The sequence below is a fragment of the Anomaloglossus baeobatrachus genome, chromosome 6, assembly GCF_048569485.1.
Source record: "Anomaloglossus baeobatrachus isolate aAnoBae1 chromosome 6, aAnoBae1.hap1, whole genome shotgun sequence".
NCBI lineage: Eukaryota > Metazoa > Chordata > Amphibia > Anura > Aromobatidae > Anomaloglossus > Anomaloglossus baeobatrachus.
The window spans coordinates 12,953,652-12,971,141 of record NC_134358.1 but is presented as its reverse complement, the minus strand read 5'-3'; the positions used below and the strand labels follow the sequence as shown (position 1 = coordinate 12,971,141).

Sequence of the window (17,490 nt, the reverse complement as noted above, 5' to 3'; positions counted from 1 at the left end):
GGGATCGGGTTCGTCGTCAGCCGGGCATCGGGTTCGTCGGCAGCCAGGGGATCGGGTTCATCATCAGTCGGGGATCGGGGGCATCGGCAGCCGTGTGTCGTCCGGTGGGTTAATGTTGGTGTCTCGCGCAGGAGCTGGAGCTCAGGTGGCACGAATACTACGAGAGGGTGACCATGCTGCTCCAGTGGATCAGACACTACACCGTCATCTTCGAGGAGAAGAGATTCCCTGCCAGCTATGAGGAGATTGAGGTACGAGCTGCAGCCCCCCATATCACACTCTGGGGGATAGGTAGGGTGGGTATACGAGGGGCTGTATATCGGGGGGCTGTACCTGGAGGGAGACATGCTGTGTATGGATGTGTATAGTCTGCAGAGGTTGGCTCTCGTGCAGGGTGTAGCAGGATGTGTGACTGATGAGATCGTTGTGGTCGGCCGCTTGTCTCTGCATCCTGTGATCAGACCCGGCCGGCACAACCCGTCATCACATCAGGAGGAGATCAGGTCCTTGTGACAACGTCTGAGGAACACAATGCCCATACTCGCAGTCCCTACACATCACCTCCATCATCACAGTCCCTACACATCACCTCCATCATCACAGTCCCTACACATCACCTCCATCATCACAGGCCCTACACCTCACCTCCATCATCACAGTCCCTACACCTCACCTCCATCATCACAGTCCCTACACATACCCTCCATCATCACAGTCCCTACACATCACCTCCATCATCACAGTCCCTACACATCACCTCCATCATCACAGTCCCTACACATCACGTCCATCATCACAGTCCCTACACATCACCTCCATCATCACCTCCATCATCACCTCCATCATCACAGTCCCTACACATCACCTCCATCATCACAGTCCCTACACATCACCTCCATCATCACCTCCATCATCACAGTCCCTATACATCAGCTCCATCATCACAGTCCCTACACATCACCTCCATCATCACAGTCCCTACACATCGGCTCCATCATCAGTCCCTACACATCACCTCCATCATCACAGTCCCTACACATCAGCTCCATCATCACAGTCCCTACACATCACCTCCATCATCACAGTCCCTACACATCGGCTCCATCATCAGTCCCTACACATCACCTCCATCATCACAGTCCCTACACATCACCTCCATCATCACAGTCCCTACACATCCCCTCCATCATCACAGTCCCTACACATCCCCTCCATCATCACAGTCCCTACACATCACCTCCATCATCACAGTCCTTACACATCACCTCGATTATTACAGTCCCTATATTCTCCTCTATAGTCCCGGTCCCTATATTCCCCTCTATAATCACAGTCCCTATATTCTCCTCTATAATCACAGTCCCTATATTCTCCTCTATAATCACAGTCCCTATATTCCCCTCTATAATCACAGTCCCTATATTCTCCTCTATAGTCCCAGTCCCTATATTCTCCTCTATAGTCACAGTCCCTATAATTCCCCTCTATAATCACAGTCCCTATATTCCCCTCTATAGTCCCAGTCCCTATATTCTCCTCTATAGTCACAGTCCCTATATTCTCCTCTATAGTCACAGTCCCTATTTTCTCCTATAATCACGGTCCCTATATTCTCCTCTATAGTCACAGTCCCTATATTCTCCTCTATAATCACAGTCCCTATATTCTCCTCTATAGTCCCGGTCCCTATATTCCCCTCTATAATCACAGTCCCTATATTCTCCTCTATAGTCACAGACCCTATATTCTCCTCTATAATCACGGTCCCTATATTCTCCTCTATAGTCACAGTCCCTATATTCTCCTCTATAGTCCCGGTCCCTATATTCTCCTCTATAGTCACAGTCCCTATATTCTCCTCTATAGTCACAGTCCCTATATTCTCCTCTATAGTCCCGGTCCCTATATTCCCCTCTATAGTCACAGTCCCTATATTCTCCTCTATAGTCACAGTCCCTATTTTCTCCTATAGTCCCGGTCCCTATATTCCCCTCTATAGTCACAGTCCCTATATTCTCCTCTATAGTCACAGTCCTTATTTTCTCCTCTATAATCACGGTCCCTATATTCTCCTCTATAGTCTCGGTCCCTCTATTCCCCTCTATAGTCACAGTCCCTATATTCCCCTCTATAGTCTCGGTCCCTATATTCCCCTCTATAGTCCCGGTCCCTATATTCTCCTCTATAGTCACAGTCCCTATATTCCCCTCTATAGTCCCGGTCCCTATATTCCCCTCTATAGTCCTGTAGGTCCCCGTGGTTTCCACCTCTTGTTACTTTCATTGCACATTTAACTCTTTCTCTCCTCAGATTTTGTGGCGCCAGTTTCTAAAATTTAAAGAGACGGATCTTCCTAACAAAGAGGCTGATAAGAACCAGTCCAAGCTGCAGTACCAGTCCCTGGAGGTGAGCGCAGCGCCGGTGCACCATCATCACGTCCTCCACGTACCCCTCCCGACACTCACCGCCCCCCCCCCGTCTCCCACTAATAGGGTGCAGTGAAGTCTGGGCAGCTGAAGGTGCCCCCCGGATACCACCCGCTGGATGTGGAGAAGGAGTGGGGAAAGCTGCACGTGTCCATCCTGGAGCGAGAGAAGTTACTGCGCATCGAGCTGGAGAGGTAAGAAGGGGCTGCGGATGTATAGAGGGGGCTGGGGATGTATAGAGGGGGGGCTGGGGATGTATAGGGGCGGCTGGGGATGTATAGAGGGGGGCTGGGGATGTATAGAGGGGGGCTGGGGATGTATAGAGGGGGGCTGGGGATGTATAGAGGGGGGCTGGGGATGTATAGAGGGGGGCTGGGGATGTATAGAGGGGGGCTGGGGATGTATAGAGGGGGGCTGAGGATGTATAGAGGGGGGCTGGGGATGTATAGAGGGGGCTGCGGATGTATAGAGGGGGGCTGCGGATGTATAGAGGGGGGCTGCGGATGTATAGAGGGGGGCTGGGGATGTATAGAGGGGGCTGGGGATGTATAGAGGGGGGCTGGGGATGTATAGAGGGGGGGCTGGGGATGTATAGAGGGGGGGCTGGGGATGTATAGAGGGGGGGCTGGGGATGTATAGAGGGGGGCTGGGGATGTATAGAGGGGGGCTGCGTATGTATAGAGGGGGGCTGCGTATGTATAGAGGGGGGCTGCGTATGTATAGAGGGGGGCTGGGGATGTATAGAGGGGGGCTGGGGATGTATAGAGGGGGGCTGGGGATGTATAGAGGGGGCTGAGGATGTATAGAGGGGGGCTGAGGATGTATAGAGGGGGGCTGAGGATGTATAGAGGGGGGCTGGGGATGTATAGAGGGGGGCTGGGGATGTATAGAGGGGGGCTGGGGATGTATAGAGGGGGCTGGGGGGTTTATATGGAGGATCTGGGGTTGTATAAGGGGGCTGAGGATGTACGGTGCCTTGTGAAAGTATTCAGCCCCCTTGAATTTTTCACCCTTTTCCCACATTTCAGGCGTCAAACATAAAGATAAAATGTGAATGTTCTGGTGAAGAATCAGCAACAAGTGACACAATTTGTGAAGAAGGAAATTTATTGCTTATTTTAAACTTTTGTAAGAAATAAATAACTATAAATTGGGGCGTGCAATATTATTCATCCCCTTTACTTTCAGTGCAGAAACTCCCTCCAGAAGGTGATTGAGGATCTCTGAATGATCCAATGTTGTCCTAAATGACTGATGATGATAAATATAAGCCCCTGTGTGTAATCAAGTCCCCGTATAATGCCCCTGCTCTGTGATAGTCTCAGTGTTCTGTGTAAGGCGCAGAGAGCATCATGAAGACCAAGGAACACAACAGGCAGGTCCGTGATACTGTTGTGGAGAAGATTAAAGCTGGATTTGGTTACAAAAAGATTTCCACAACTTTAAACATCCCAAGGAGCACTGTGCAAGCGATCATAGTGAAATGGAAGAAGTATCACACCACTGCAAATCCACCAAGACCCGGCCGTCCATCCAAACTGTCATCTCACACAAGGAGAAGACTGATCAGAGACGCAGCCAAGAGGCCCATGATCCCTCTGGATGATCTGCAGAGATCTACAGCTGAGGTGGGAGAGTCTGTCCATAGGACAACAATCAGCCGTACACTGCACAAATCTGGCCTTTATGGAAGAGTGGCAAGAAGAAAGCCATTTCTCAGATATCCATAGAAAGTGTAATTTAAAGTTTACCACAAGCGCCTGGAGACACCAAACATGTGGAAGAAGGGGCTCTGCTCAGAGGAAACCAAAATCTAACTATGTGGGCACAATGCCAAATGATATGTGCCCAACATAGCTCATCATCCTGAACACACCATCCCCACTGTCAAACATGGTGGAGGCAGCATCATGGTTTGGGCCTGCTTTTCTTCAGCAGGGACAGGGAAGATGGGTAAAATTGATGGGAAGATGGAGCCACATACAGGACCATTCTTGAAGAAAACCTGTTGGAGTCTGCAAAAGACCTGAGACTGGGACGGAGATTTGTCTCCAAACAAGACAATGACCCCAAACATAAAGCAAAATCTGCAATGGAATGGTTCACACATAACCGTATCCAGGTGTTAGAATGGCCAAGTCACAGTCCAGACCTGAACCCAATCGAGAATCTGTGGAAAGAGCTGAAAACTGCTGTTCACAAACGCCTCCATCCAACCTCACTCAGCTCCAGCTGTTTACAAAGGAAGAACGGGCGAGAATTTCACCTCTCCATGTGCAAAACTGATAGACACATCCCCCAAGAGACCGCAGCTGTAATCACAGCAAAAGGGGGCGCTACAAAGTATTCACTTACAGGGGATGAATAATATTGCACGGCACCATTTTCAGTTTATTATTTTTTATAAAAGTTTAAAACAAGCAATAAATTTCCTTCCTCTTCACAATTGTGTCACTTGTTGATTCTTCCCCAGAACATTCACATTTTATCTTTATGTTTGACGCCTGAAATGTGGGAAAAGGTGAAAAATTCAAAGGGGCCGAATACTTGTATATGGAGGAGCTGGAAATAAGGATTAGCTGGGGAGGTATTGGAAGGGGATGATGTCTATGGGGGGGGGTCTTGCTCTCGGTGTGGCGGTCCCGTCCTGTGCTGTGTAGTTACGCTGGTTGTCGTGGTGACGGGAGGATTTCTGAGGTTTCTGTTATTTCTTTAGAGCAGGAGTTTCCTCTATGAGTCACATCTGTGGCCGAGGAGCCCGACACCCTCTGTGTGCTGCTGCCAGTGATTGGCGGTCTCCCGCTCTGTGCCAGTGATTGGGGGGCTCCTGCTCTGTGCCAGTGATTGGGGGGCTCCCGCTCTGTGCCAGTGATTGGGGGGCTCCCGCTCTGTGCCAGTGATTGGCGGTCTCCCGCTCTGTACCAGTGATTGGGGGGCTCCCGCTCTGTGCCAGTGATTGGCGGTCTCCCGCTCTGTGCCAGTGATTGGGGGGCTCCCGCTCTGTACCAGTGATTGGGGGGCTCCTGCTCTGTGCCAGTGATTGGGGGGCTCCCGCTCTGTGCCAGTGATTGGGGAGCTCCCGCTCTGTGCCAGTGATTGGGGGCTCCCGCTCTGTGCCAGTGATTGGGGGGCTCCCGCTCTGTGCCAGTGATTGGGGGCTCCCGCTCTGTGCCAGTGATTGGGGGTCTCCCGCTCTGTGCCAGTGATTGGGGGGCTCCCGCTCTATGCCAGTGATTGGGGGGCTCCCGCTCTGTGCCAGTGATTGGGGGCTCCCGCTCTGTGCCAGTGATTGGGGGCTCCCACTCTGTGCCAGTGATTGGGGGTCTCCCGCTCTGTGCCAGTGATTGGGGAGCTCCCGCTCTGTGCCAGTGATTGGGGAGCTCCCGCTCTGTGCCAGTGATTGGGGGGCTCCCGCTCTGTGCCAGTGATTGGGGAGCTCCCGCTCTGTGCCAGTGATTGGGGGCTCCCGCTCTGTGCCAGTGATTGGGGGCTCCCGCTCTGTGGCAGTGATTGGGGGGCTCCTGCTCTGTGGCAGTGATTGGGGGGCTCCTGCTCTGTGCCAGTGATTGGGGGGCTCCCGCTCTGTGCCAGTGATTAGGGGCTCCCGCTCTATGCCAGTGATTGGGGAGCTCCCGCTCTGTGCCAGTGATTGGGGGTCTCCTGCTCTGTGCCAGTGATTGGGGGTCTCCTGCTCTGTGCCAGTGATTGGGGGGCTCCCGCTCTGTGCCAGTGATTGGGGGCTCCCGCTCTGTGCCAGTGATTGGGGGCTCCCGCTCTGTGCCAGTGATTGGGGGCTCCCGCTCTGTGCCAGTGATTGGGGGCTCCCGCTCTGTGCCAGTGATTGGGGGCTCCCGCTCTGTGCCAGTGATTGGGGGGCTCCCGCTCTGTGCCAGTGATTGGGGGGCTCCCGCTCTGTGGCAGTGTTTGGGGGCTCCCGCTCTGTGCCAGTGATTGGGGGCTCCCTCTCTATGCCAGTGATTGGGAGGCTCCCGCTCTGTGCCAGTGATTGGGGGCTCCCGCTCTGTGCCAGTGATTGGGGGGCTCCCGCTCTGTGCCAGTGATTGGGGGGCTCCCGCTCTGTGCCAGTGATTGGGGGGCTCCCGCTCTGTGCCAGTGATTGGGGGGCTCCCGCTCTGTGCCAGTGATTGGGGGGCTCCTGCTCTGTGCCAGTGATTGGGGGGCTCCCGCTCTGTGCCAGTGATTGGGGGTCTCCCGCTCTGTGCCAGTGATTGGGGGTCTCCCGCTCTGTGCCAGTGATTGGGGGCTCCCGCTCTGTGGTTTTGCTGCTCTGTGTTCAGGACGGTTTCTCTGCGGTCTCGCCGGTCGGTCGTCTCTGTACAGTCGGGGTTCTCCCCCTGGGTGGGGTCCGGCCGCCTCTTCTCACAACCACAGGCTGAGGGTTTGTGACTTTGTGTGAGTCACGCTGTCAGTAATTAGATCCAGCTCTGCTGGCGGCTCGGGAGGAGGACACGGGAGGAGGACACGGAGCGGCCGCAGCTCCGTCCTCTGCTCAGAAGTGGAGTCTCAGAGGAAGCGTCAGAGCGATGCCTGCGGGGAGCACAGGATAGGTGAGATGCTCTGCAGCGGGGGTGGAGCCTGCAGAGCATTGTGACAGACGCTGAGGCTGCGCTGCAGCTGGTAGCACTGAAGTCTGCTCTGCTGCGCTGCCATGGGGCGCTCGATGGGAAATCCTTCCGTAATCGTCCTTTTATTTGTTGAGGGTTTTACTGTGAGGCGGAGAGAACAGGACGCCCGTCATCGCCCTGTGCCTCATCCGACTGATGGCTGCAGCTTGTAATGAGGATGAGGACGGGACGGAAACAAGGGAGGGCATCCTGTGCCAGCGGAATAGCTGAAACTGACACTGCAAATGGCGGGCGCCCCGGGATACACCGGGCACAGTCGGGCGCCCCGGGATACACCGGGTACAGGCAGATGCCCCGGGATACACCGGGTACAGGCGGGCGCCCCGGGATACACCGGGCACAGGCGGGCGCCCCGGGATACATCGGGTACAGACGGGCGCCCCGGGATACACCGGGCACAGGCGGGCGCCCCGGGATACATCGTGTACAGGCGGGCGCCCCGGGATACACTGGGCACAGGCGGGCGCCCCGGGATACATCGTGTACAGGCGGGCGCCCCGGGATACAACGGGTACAGGTGTGCGCCCTGCACTGGGTTAAATTGGGTACAGATGGATGCCCAGGGCTCTGTCTGTTGGGGTGTAGACACCAGGACTCCTTCCATTAGCGCGCCATCCCTCTATTGGCAGGCATTGAGGGTACATTTAGTGCAGCGTCTGATCATGGTCCGGGGGGCTCCTCGTGGGGATCTATGCTGTGTGGTACCCGCTGTTGTCCCTGTATCCAGTCTAGTTGTTGGGAGCTCTGCTCTCATCACTCTCCTCTCAGGTCCGGGGGGCTCCTCGTGGGGATGTATGCAGTGTGATGCCCTCTGTGACCCCTGTATACGGTGCAGATGTCGGGAGCTCCGCTCTCATCACTCTCCTTTCCCCGGGGGTTGTTCAGCGTGATATATGCAGTATGATACCCGCTGTCATCCCAGTATACGGTGCAGATGTCGGGGGTCCGCACTCATCACCCTCTTCTCAGGTTGGAGTGTCTGGTCATAGTCTGGGGGGGCTCCTCGGGGTGATGCATACGGTACAGATGTCGGGGGTCTGTACTCATCACTCTCTCCTCTCAGTTTGGGGAGTCTGATCATGGTCCGGGGGGCTTCTCGGGGTGATGTATACGGTGCAGATGTCGGGGGTCTGTACTCATCACTCTCTCCTCTCAGTTTGGGGAGTCTGATCATGGTCCGGGGGGCTTCTCGGGGTGATGTATACGGTGCAGATGTCGGGGGTCCGCACTCATCACTCTCTCCTCTCAGGTTGGGGTGTCTGATCATGGTCCGGGGGGGCTCCTCGGGGTGATGTATACGGTGCAGATGTCGGGGGTCCGCACTCATCACTCTCTCCTCTCAGGTTGGGGTGTCTGATCATGGTCCGGGGGGGCTCCTCGGGGTGATGTATACGGTGCAGATGTCGGGGGTCCGCACTCATCACTCTCTCCTCTCAGGTTGGGGTGTCTGATCATGGTCCAGGGGGCTCCTCGGGGTGATGTATACGGTGCAGATGTCAGGGGGCCGCACTCATCACTCTCTCCTCTCAGGTTGGGGTGTCTGATCATGGTCCAGGGGGCTCCTCGGGGTGATGTATACGGTGCAGATGTCAGGGGGCCGCACTCATCACTCTCTCCTCTCAGGTTGGGGTGTCTGATCATGGTCCGGGGGGCTCCTCGGGGTGATGTATACGGTGCAGATGTCGGGGGTCCGCACTCATCCCTCTCTCCTCTCAGGTTGGAGCGTCTGCAGAGAATCGTCAGCAAGTTACAGATGGAGTCTGGACTGTGCGAGGAGCAGCTGAACCAGGCCGATGCCTTACTGCAGACGGTGAGTGCAGGCCGCACTGCAGACAGTGACTTTCCCAGAGCCTGTCTTTATCCAGTTGCTCTCATGTAATCACGGAGGCTTGCTGTTACCAGTGGTGCTCCGGGGGCCCATGCTCCAGGGGGGCTTCTGCGGAGGGAGATGTCGCTGTAATGACCTCTGTCTTTCCAGAATATCCGTCTCCTGAATGCTGGAAAGCCTCTTCAGCGGGCCGGAGACATCGAACGCGACCTGGACAAGGCAGACGCCATGATCCGGATACTTTTCAACGATGTGCAGGCACTTAAAGATGGACGCCATCCCCAGGGCGAGCAGATGTATCGCAGGTATCCTGCAGACCAGGCAGAGGGGCTGTTGGAGGAAATAATGTGCGGTATCGGGCAATGTCAGGGGTCTCATTCTGGATGTTTGTCTTCTCAGAGTCTACCGCCTGCACGAGCGCCTGGTCGCCATCCGCACAGAGTACAATCTGCGGATAAAGTCCGGAGCCTCCCAGGTCATCACCCAGGTCACCCACGTAACGCAGCAGTCCGTCCGCCAAGACATGGATGAGGTTACCCTGCGCTACCTCCAGGACCTGCTCGGCTGGGTGGAAGAGAACCAGAAACGCATCAATACAGCGGAGTGGGGCTCCGACCTGCCCAGCGTAGAGTCCCAACTCGGCAGTCACCGCGGCCTGCACCAGTCCATTAACGAGTTCCGATCAAAGATTGAACGAGCACGGGCTGACGAGGTGACTGTCCTCATGATGGTGACCCCAATGGCCCCACAGGTCGGGGGTGATGACACCAGAGTCAACACAACTTGGCCTTATATATAATGTCTGTCATCTCTTCTGTCTGCAGGCTCACATGTCAGGGACTCGGGGAAACTATCAGGAATATCTGGGAAAACTGGACTTACTCTATGCCAAGCTGCTGGTGAGTCCCGCTGTGCTGCACGCTGCGGTCTTAGGGGACGGCTCGCCATCACTTCTCGTTCTTCACTGTCATTAAGCATTTTCATCTTTTTTCAGAACTCCTCCAAGGCCAGACTGCGAAACCTGGAAAACCTCCACGCCTTTGTGGCCGCTGCAACCAAAGAGCTCATGTGGCTAAACGATAAGGAAGAGGAAGAAGTGAACTTCGACTGGAGCGACCGCAACACCAACATGACCAGCAAAAAGGACAACTACTCGGTGAGGGGTCTGTCAGATAAAGCAGATAAAGAGAGACATTCAGGAGGTGGAGCGAAGGGTCTGAGAACTGAAGAGGCGTTATGGAGATGGAGCAAAGGGTCCTGGAGATGAGAAGACATTCAGAAGATGGAGAGAAGGGTCCGGGATATGAGGAGACGTTCAAAAGATGGAGAGAAGGGTCCAAGAGATGAGGAGACATTCAGGAAAGGGAGTGAAGGGCCAAAGAGATGAGGAGACATTCAGGAGATGGTGCAAAGGGTCAGAGAGATGGAGACATTCAGGAGAGGGAGCGAAGGGCCAGAGAGATGAGGAGACATTCAGGAGATGGAGAGAAGGGTCAGAGAGATGAGGAGACATTCAGGAGATGGAGAGAAGGGTCAGAGAGAAGAGGAGACATTCAGGAGATGGAGCGAAGGGTCAGAGAGATGAGGAGATATTCAGGAGATGGAGCGAAGGGTCTGAGAAAAGAGGAGACATTCAGGAGATGGAGCAAAGGGTCAGAGAGAAGAGGAGACATTCAGGAGTTGGAGAGAAGGGCCAGAGAGAAGAGGAGACATTCAGGAGATGGAGCGAAAGGCCAGAGACATGAGAAATCATTCAGGAGATGGAGCAAAGGGCCAGAGAGATGAGGAGACATTCAGGAGATGGCGCAAAGGGTCATAGAGAAGAGAGGACATTCAGGAGAGGGAGAGAAGGGTCTGGGAGTTCAGGGGACATTCAGGAGATGGAGCGAAGGGCCAGAGAGATGAGGAAATATTTATGAGATGGAGAGAAGGGTCAGAAAGATGTGGAGACATTCAGGAGATGGAACGAAGGGTCCGGGAGTTGAGGAGACATTCAGTAGATGGAGCGAAGGGTCCGGGAGATGAGGAGACATTCAGGAGATGGAGCCAAGGGTCTGAGAGATGAGGAGACATTCAGGAGATGGAGCGAAGGGTCTGAGAGATGAGGAGACATTCAGGAGATGGAGCGAAGGGTCTGAGAGATGAGGAGACATTCAGGAGATGGAGAGAAGGGTCTGAGAGATGAGGAGACATTCAGGAGATGGAGAGAAGGGTCCGGGAGATGAGGAGACATTCAGGAGATGGAGAGAAGGGTCCGGGAGATGAGGAGACATTCAGGAGAGGGAGAGAAGGGTCAGAGAGAAGAGGAGACATTCAGGAGAAGGAGCGAAGGGTCAGAGAGATGAGACATTCAAGAGAGGGAGAAAAGGGCCAGAGAGATGAGGAGACATTCAGGAGAGGGAGAGAAGGGTCAGGGAGAAGAGGAGACATTCAGGAGAGGGAGAGAAGGGTCATAGAGAAGAGGAGACATTCAGGAGAAGGAGCGAAGGGTCAGAGAGATGAGACATTCAAGAGAGGGAGAGAAGGGTCAGGGAGAAGAGGAGACATTCAGGAGAAGGAGCGAAGGGTCAGAGAGATGAGACATTCAAGAGAGGGAGAGAAGGGCCAGAGAGATGAGGAGACATTCAGGAGATGGAGAGAAGGGTCAGAGAGATGAGATGAGACATTCAGGAGAGGGAGAGAAGGGTCATAGAGAAGAGGAGACATTCAGGAGAAGGAGCAAAGGGTCAGAGAGATGAGGAGACATTTAGGAGAGGGAGAGAAGGGCCAGAGAGATGAGGAGACATTCAGGAGAGGGAGAGAAGGGTCAGGGAGAAGAGGAGACATTCAGGAGAAGGAGCGAAGGGTCAGAGAGATGAGGAGACATTTAGGAGAGGGAGAGAAGGGCCAGAGAGATGAGGAGACATTCAGGAGATGGAGAGAAGGGTCAGAGAGATGAGATGAGACATTCAGGAGAGGGAGAGAAGGGGAGACATTCAGGAGAAGGAGCGAAGGGTCAGAGAGATGAGACATTCAAGAGAGGGAGAGAAGGGTCAGAGAGATGAGGAGACATTCAGGAGAGGGAGAGAAGGGTCAGGGAGAAGAGGAGACATTCAGGAGAAGGAGCGAAGGGTCAGAGAGATGAGGAGACATTTAGGAGAGGGAGAGAAGGGTCAGGGAGATGAGATGAGACATTCAGGAGATGGAGAGAAGGGTCAGAGAGATGAGATGAGACATTCAGGAGATGGAGAGAAGGGTCAGAGAGATGAGGAGACATTCAGGAGATGGAACGAAGGGTCCGGGAGATGAGGAGACATTCAGGAGATGGATAGAAGGGTCCAAGAGATGAGGAGACATTCAGGAGATGGAGCGAAGGGTCCAGGAGACGATGAGACATTCAGGAGATGGAACGAAGGGTCCGGGAGATGAGGAGACATTCAGGAGATGGATAGAAGGGTCCAAGAGATGAGGAGACATTTAGGAGAGGGAGAGAAGGGCCAGAGAGAGATGAGGAGACATTCAGGAGATGGAGCGAAGGGTCCAGGAGACAAGGAGACATTCAGGAGATGGAGAGAAGGGTCAGAGAGATGTGGAGACATTCAGGAGATGGATAGAAGGGTCAGAGAGAAGAGGAGACATTCAGGAGATGGATAGAAGGGTCCGGGAGATGAGGAGACATTCAGGAGATGGAACGAAGGATCAGAGAGAAGAGGAGACATTCAGGAGATGGATAGAAGGGTCAGAGAGATGAGGAGACATTCAGGAGATGGAGAGAAGGGTCTGAGAGATGAGGAGACATTCAGGAGAGGGAGAGAAGGGTCTGAGAGATGAGGAGACATTCAGGAGATGGATAGAAGGGTCAGAGAGATGAGGAGACATTCAGGAGATGGAACGAAGGATCAGAGAGAAGAGGAGACATTCAGGAGATGGATAGAAGGGTCTGAGAGATGAGGAGACATTCAGGAGATGGAGAGAAGGGTCAGAGAGATGAGGAGACATTCAGGAGATGGAGTGAAGGGTCAGAGAGATGAGGAGACATTCAGGAGAGGGAGAGAAGGGTCAGAGAGAAGAGGAGACATTCAGGAGATGGAGAGAAGGGTCTGAGAGATGAGGAGACATTCAGGAGATGGATAGAAGGGTCCAGGAGATGAGGAGACATTCAGGAGATGGAGTGAAGGGTCCTGGAGATGAGGAGACATTCAGGAGATGGAGCGAAGAGTCTGAAAATTAAAAGCAATTAAAAAAAAAAAACAACTGCTTGTGATGGAGATCAGATAATAGTGAGAGATGTGGGTAATGATAGCGAATGATGGAGGGCGAGGAGGCCACATGTGAGGTCCCCATGTCTGTCCCAGTAATGGACGTCACATCCAGGTTCACTTAGAAAGTGGAAGTTCCTGGAGGGAGCAGCGGTGGAGGGGAGCGGGATAGAAGAGGCGAGATCAGAAAAGTCTGGGATGAGATCGGTTTTCGGGAACCCAACTGACACCCCCCGATGTCTCTGCAGGGATTGATGCGGGAGCTTGAACTGAAGGAAAAGAAAATAAAGGAAATTCAGAGCACGGGAGACCGACTCCTCCGAGAAGATCACCCTGGTAAATCTACAGTGGAGGTGAGGACGCGTCTTTGGCCGGCAGATGTGGCCCCTTAGGAGGTTCATTGTTTATGGGACATGTCATGTTGGGGGACACAACAAAATATGATGAGGGGCGCAGTGGGAGACGCCTTGGTGTGAGACACCTCATTGGGGAGTGTGGTGTTGGACACCTCAGTGGGGTCGCGGTATGGAACTCCTTAGTGGAGAGTATGTTGTGAGAGGCTTCGGTGGCGGCCTCGGTGTGGGACGCTGTGGTGGGGCCACGGTATGCGATGCCTCGATGGAGGGCATTGTGTGGGATGCTTTGGTGGAGGGTGCGTTGGGGGATGCCTCGTGGGGGGCAAGATGTGGGTTGCCTCTGTGGGGGTAGTGCGGTGTGGGACGCTTCTGTGGGGTGGTGTCGGACGCCTCAGTGAGGGGTGCGGTGTGGAATATCTTGGTGGGGGCGCGGTGGGGAGCGTCTCGTTGGGGTGCACGGTTTATGACGTCTTCTCGGTGGGGGTGCGGAGTGGGACGTCGGAACGTCTCGGTGGGGGTGCGGAGTGGAACATCTCTGTGGGGGTTGCGATGTGGAACGTCTCAGTGGGGGGTGCGGTATGGAACGTCTCTGTGGGGTGTGCGGTGAGGAACGTCTCTGTGGGGGGTGCGGTATGGAACGTCTCTGTGGGGGTGCAGTGTGGAATGCTTCAGTGGGGGCATGCGGTGTGGAACGTCTCTGTGGGGGGTGCGGTATGGAACGTCTCTGTGGGGGGTGCAGTGTGGAATGCCTTGGTGGGGGCACGCGGTGTGGGACACTTGGTGACATCTACTCGCTCGCTCCTCCAGGCTTTCCAGGCCGCTCTGCAGACGCAGTGGAGTTGGATGCTTCAGCTCTGCTGCTGTATCGAGGCTCATCTGAAGGAGAACACGGCTTACTTCCAGGTATGATGACGAGAAGGCAGGAGACTGTGACGCCGGTGACATGTACTTATGGAGGCTCATGTTTTCCCTTCTGCTTGGACAGTTCTTCGCTGATGTTAAGGAGTCGGAGGAACATCTCAAGAAGCTTCAGGACAACATGCGCAGGAAGTACACGTGCGACCGCTCCGTGACCGTGACCCGACTGGAGGACCTGGTGCAGGACAGCATGGTGAGTGCGTCCACCGGACATGAGCAGTGCTCCCGGGGTCCTCCGGGCTCCTGGGCATGTGACATGGGTCCTGGTCAGATGCCGAGTGGACTCGACAGGCTGTGATGGTGATTGCCGGTGAGCCGCTCTGACACAAGTCTCTTCCCCAGGACGAAAAGGAGCAGCTGAGCGAGTACAAGGGGCAAATCTCCGGCCTGGCCAAGCGGGCAAAGACCATAGTGCAGCTGAAGCCTCGCAATCCAGCCAATCCCCCCAAAGGGCAGCAGCCGGTGCAGGCCGTGTGTGACTACAAGCAGATGGAGGTAAGGACAAGGATGGCTCTCAACCAGGGCCCCTCTGTGCCCCAGTATGGGGGGGCCATTCTGTCCGAGCAGTGGGACCCCTCTGTGCCCCACCTCTGACATCTTCTGTGCATCAGATGTGCCCCCACTCTTCACTTATGTCCCCCCACATGTGGCTGTCGGTATGTGCAGGAAAGCTGCAGCCCTGTGTAAATGTGGATGTGACCATTGGGCACTGTCCTGGAGTGGGTGTGGGGGGGTGAATGTGGAACTGATCGGCTATGTGGATGGAGCTGAGTGCGTGTCCTGCAGTAATAGATCAGCAGATTTCAGATAAAGAGCTGCCACATCCAGTGCAGATAATCTCATGTAGCGTGGCCAAGAGCTGTGACCGCGCAGAGGCTGGCTGGTGTTAACCCCTTCATCCTCGGGCTGCATGCAGCTCTGATTATTGCAGCCTCCCATGAAGGTCTTTCTCATTATATCTGTGTATATGTGCATGTAGTGTCGTTGTGTATGTCCTGACATATCGCCTCTTCTCCGGGGACCAGCTCTGTTCTGCTCCTCTGCTCAGTGACGTCAGCGCTCGCAGACTCTGCGCGGGTCACACTGCACTCTGGAGAGACTATGGAGTGTCAGAACGAGGCTGGGGAGAGTGGGGATCAGAGTGGGGCCCTGAACAGCGCTAAGAATGGGGCTCAGAACGAGGCTCAGAGCGGTGCTCAGAACGGGGCTCAGAACGGGGCTCAGAACGAGGCTCAGATCGGGGCTCAGAATGAGGCGCTCAGAATGGTGCTCAGAACGAGGCTCAGATCGGGGCTCAGAATGAGGTGCTCAGAATGGGGTTCAGAACGAGGCTCAGATCGGGGCTCAGAATGAGGTGCTCAGAACGAGGCTCAGATCGGGGCTCAGAATGAGGTGCTCAGATCGGCGTTCAGAATGGGGTTCAGAACGAGGCTCTCAGCAGTGCTCAGATCGGGGCTCAGAACGAGGCTCTGAACGAGGCTCTGATCGGGGCTCTGATTGGGGCTCAGAACGAGGCTCTGAGCGGTGCTCAGGGGATCAGAACAAGGTTCAGAGCAGCGCTCAGAATGGGGCTCAGGTCGGTGCTAGAAAAGAGGCTCAGAGCAGCGCTCAGAACGAGGCTCACAGCAGTGCTCAGACAGGGGCTCAGAATGACGCTCTTAGCAAGGCTTAGAGCGGGGCCCAGAATGGGTCTCAGTGAGGGCCTCAGGGCGGCGCCCAGAACAGTGCTCAGAACGGTGCTCATGGCAAGGCTCAGAACTGGTCTCAGAATGGGGTTCAGATCGGGGCTCAGAACGAGGCTCCATTGTAAGAGACTTCAGGCTGCCGCAGAGCACAGTGTGACCGCAGAGCTGTGATGTCACGAGCAGGACAGAGCTGGACCCCAGAGAAGAGGCGGTCGGTGAGCAGAGTAATATATACACAGACAGGGGCTCAGATATATATACAGTACACAGATATTATGGGATAATGTATTACAGAGGTGTCCTATAATATAATGGGACTGTCAGCAGCGCCCTCTGGTGGTGGTCGCAGGGTGCTATTCTATGACTGTCTGTGCGGAGGACCAGGAATGTCCACATATACAGTATAAGCAGCCCTCCTCAGATAATGGTGCTGGCGGCTGTGAGCACATATACGAGTGTGCACAGACCCCTATATACCGCCACGCCCCAGCCCTCCTCAGATACTGGTGCTGGCGGCTGTGAGCACATATACGAGTGTGCACAGACCCCTATATACCGCCACGCCCCAGCCCTCCTCAGATACTGGTGCTGGCGGCTGTGAGCACATATACGAGTGTGCACAGACCCCTATATACCGCCACGCCCCAGACTCATCAGATAATGGTGCTGGCGGCTGTGAGCACATATACGAGTGTGCACAGACCCCTATATACCGCCACGCCCCAGCCCTCAGATACTGGTGCTGGCGGCTTTGAGCACATATACGAGTGTGCACAGACCCCTATATACCGCCACGCCCCAGCCCTCCTCAGATACTGGTGCTGGCGGCTGTGAGCACATATACGAGTGTGCACAGACCCCTATATACCGCCACGCCCCAGCCCTCCTCAGATACTGGTGCTGGCGGCTGTGAGCACATATACGAGTGTGCACAGACCCCTATATACTGCCACGCCCCAGCCCTCCTCAGATACTGGTGCTGGCGGCTTTGAGCACATATACGAGTGTGCACAGACCCCTATATACCGCCACGCCCCAGCCCTCCTCAGATACTGGTGCTGGCGGCTTTGAGCACATATACGAGTGTGCACAGACCCCTATATACCGCCACGCCCCAGCCCTCCTCAGATACTGGTGCTGGCGGCTGTGAGCACATATACGAGTGTGCACAGACCCCTATATACCGCCACGCCGCCACCTTTCCCGTTTCCATGCTCTGAAAGTCCAATAATATAGAAAGAATAAAAAGTGGAAAAGTGGAAGTTGCTGCACAGCCGCGATAAAGGGGTGTCCCGGCCAGTAGACCATCCTGCCAGGCCCGGCCGTGGACCTGACACCCCACTGACCCTCGCTCTGCTCAGGGGGCTACAAATCGGGGACTGGACCCCAGCAA

General features: G+C 54.9%; 1 protein-coding gene across 24 annotated transcripts in view; it reads left to right on the top strand.

Annotated features, from left to right (window-relative positions):
* PLEC (plectin) overlaps nt 1-17,490 on the top strand; it is a 335,144-nt gene that overhangs the window by 298,174 nt on the left and 19,480 nt on the right. For all 24 annotated transcript variants that reach the window (XM_075352742.1, XM_075352743.1, XM_075352741.1 and 21 more), the window contains 12 exons: nt 132-251; nt 2,311-2,406; nt 2,493-2,620; nt 8,789-8,882; nt 9,051-9,205; nt 9,300-9,612; nt 9,725-9,799; nt 9,895-10,056; nt 13,387-13,491; nt 14,302-14,397; nt 14,480-14,605; nt 14,755-14,907. In XM_075352742.1, coding sequence (XP_075208857.1) covers nt 132-251; nt 2,311-2,406; nt 2,493-2,620; nt 8,789-8,882; nt 9,051-9,205; nt 9,300-9,612; nt 9,725-9,799; nt 9,895-10,056; nt 13,387-13,491; nt 14,302-14,397; nt 14,480-14,605; nt 14,755-14,907 — 1,623 coding nt within the window. The remainder of the gene's footprint in view (nt 1-131; nt 252-2,310; nt 2,407-2,492; nt 2,621-8,788; nt 8,883-9,050; nt 9,206-9,299; nt 9,613-9,724; nt 9,800-9,894; nt 10,057-13,386; nt 13,492-14,301; nt 14,398-14,479; nt 14,606-14,754; nt 14,908-17,490) is intronic.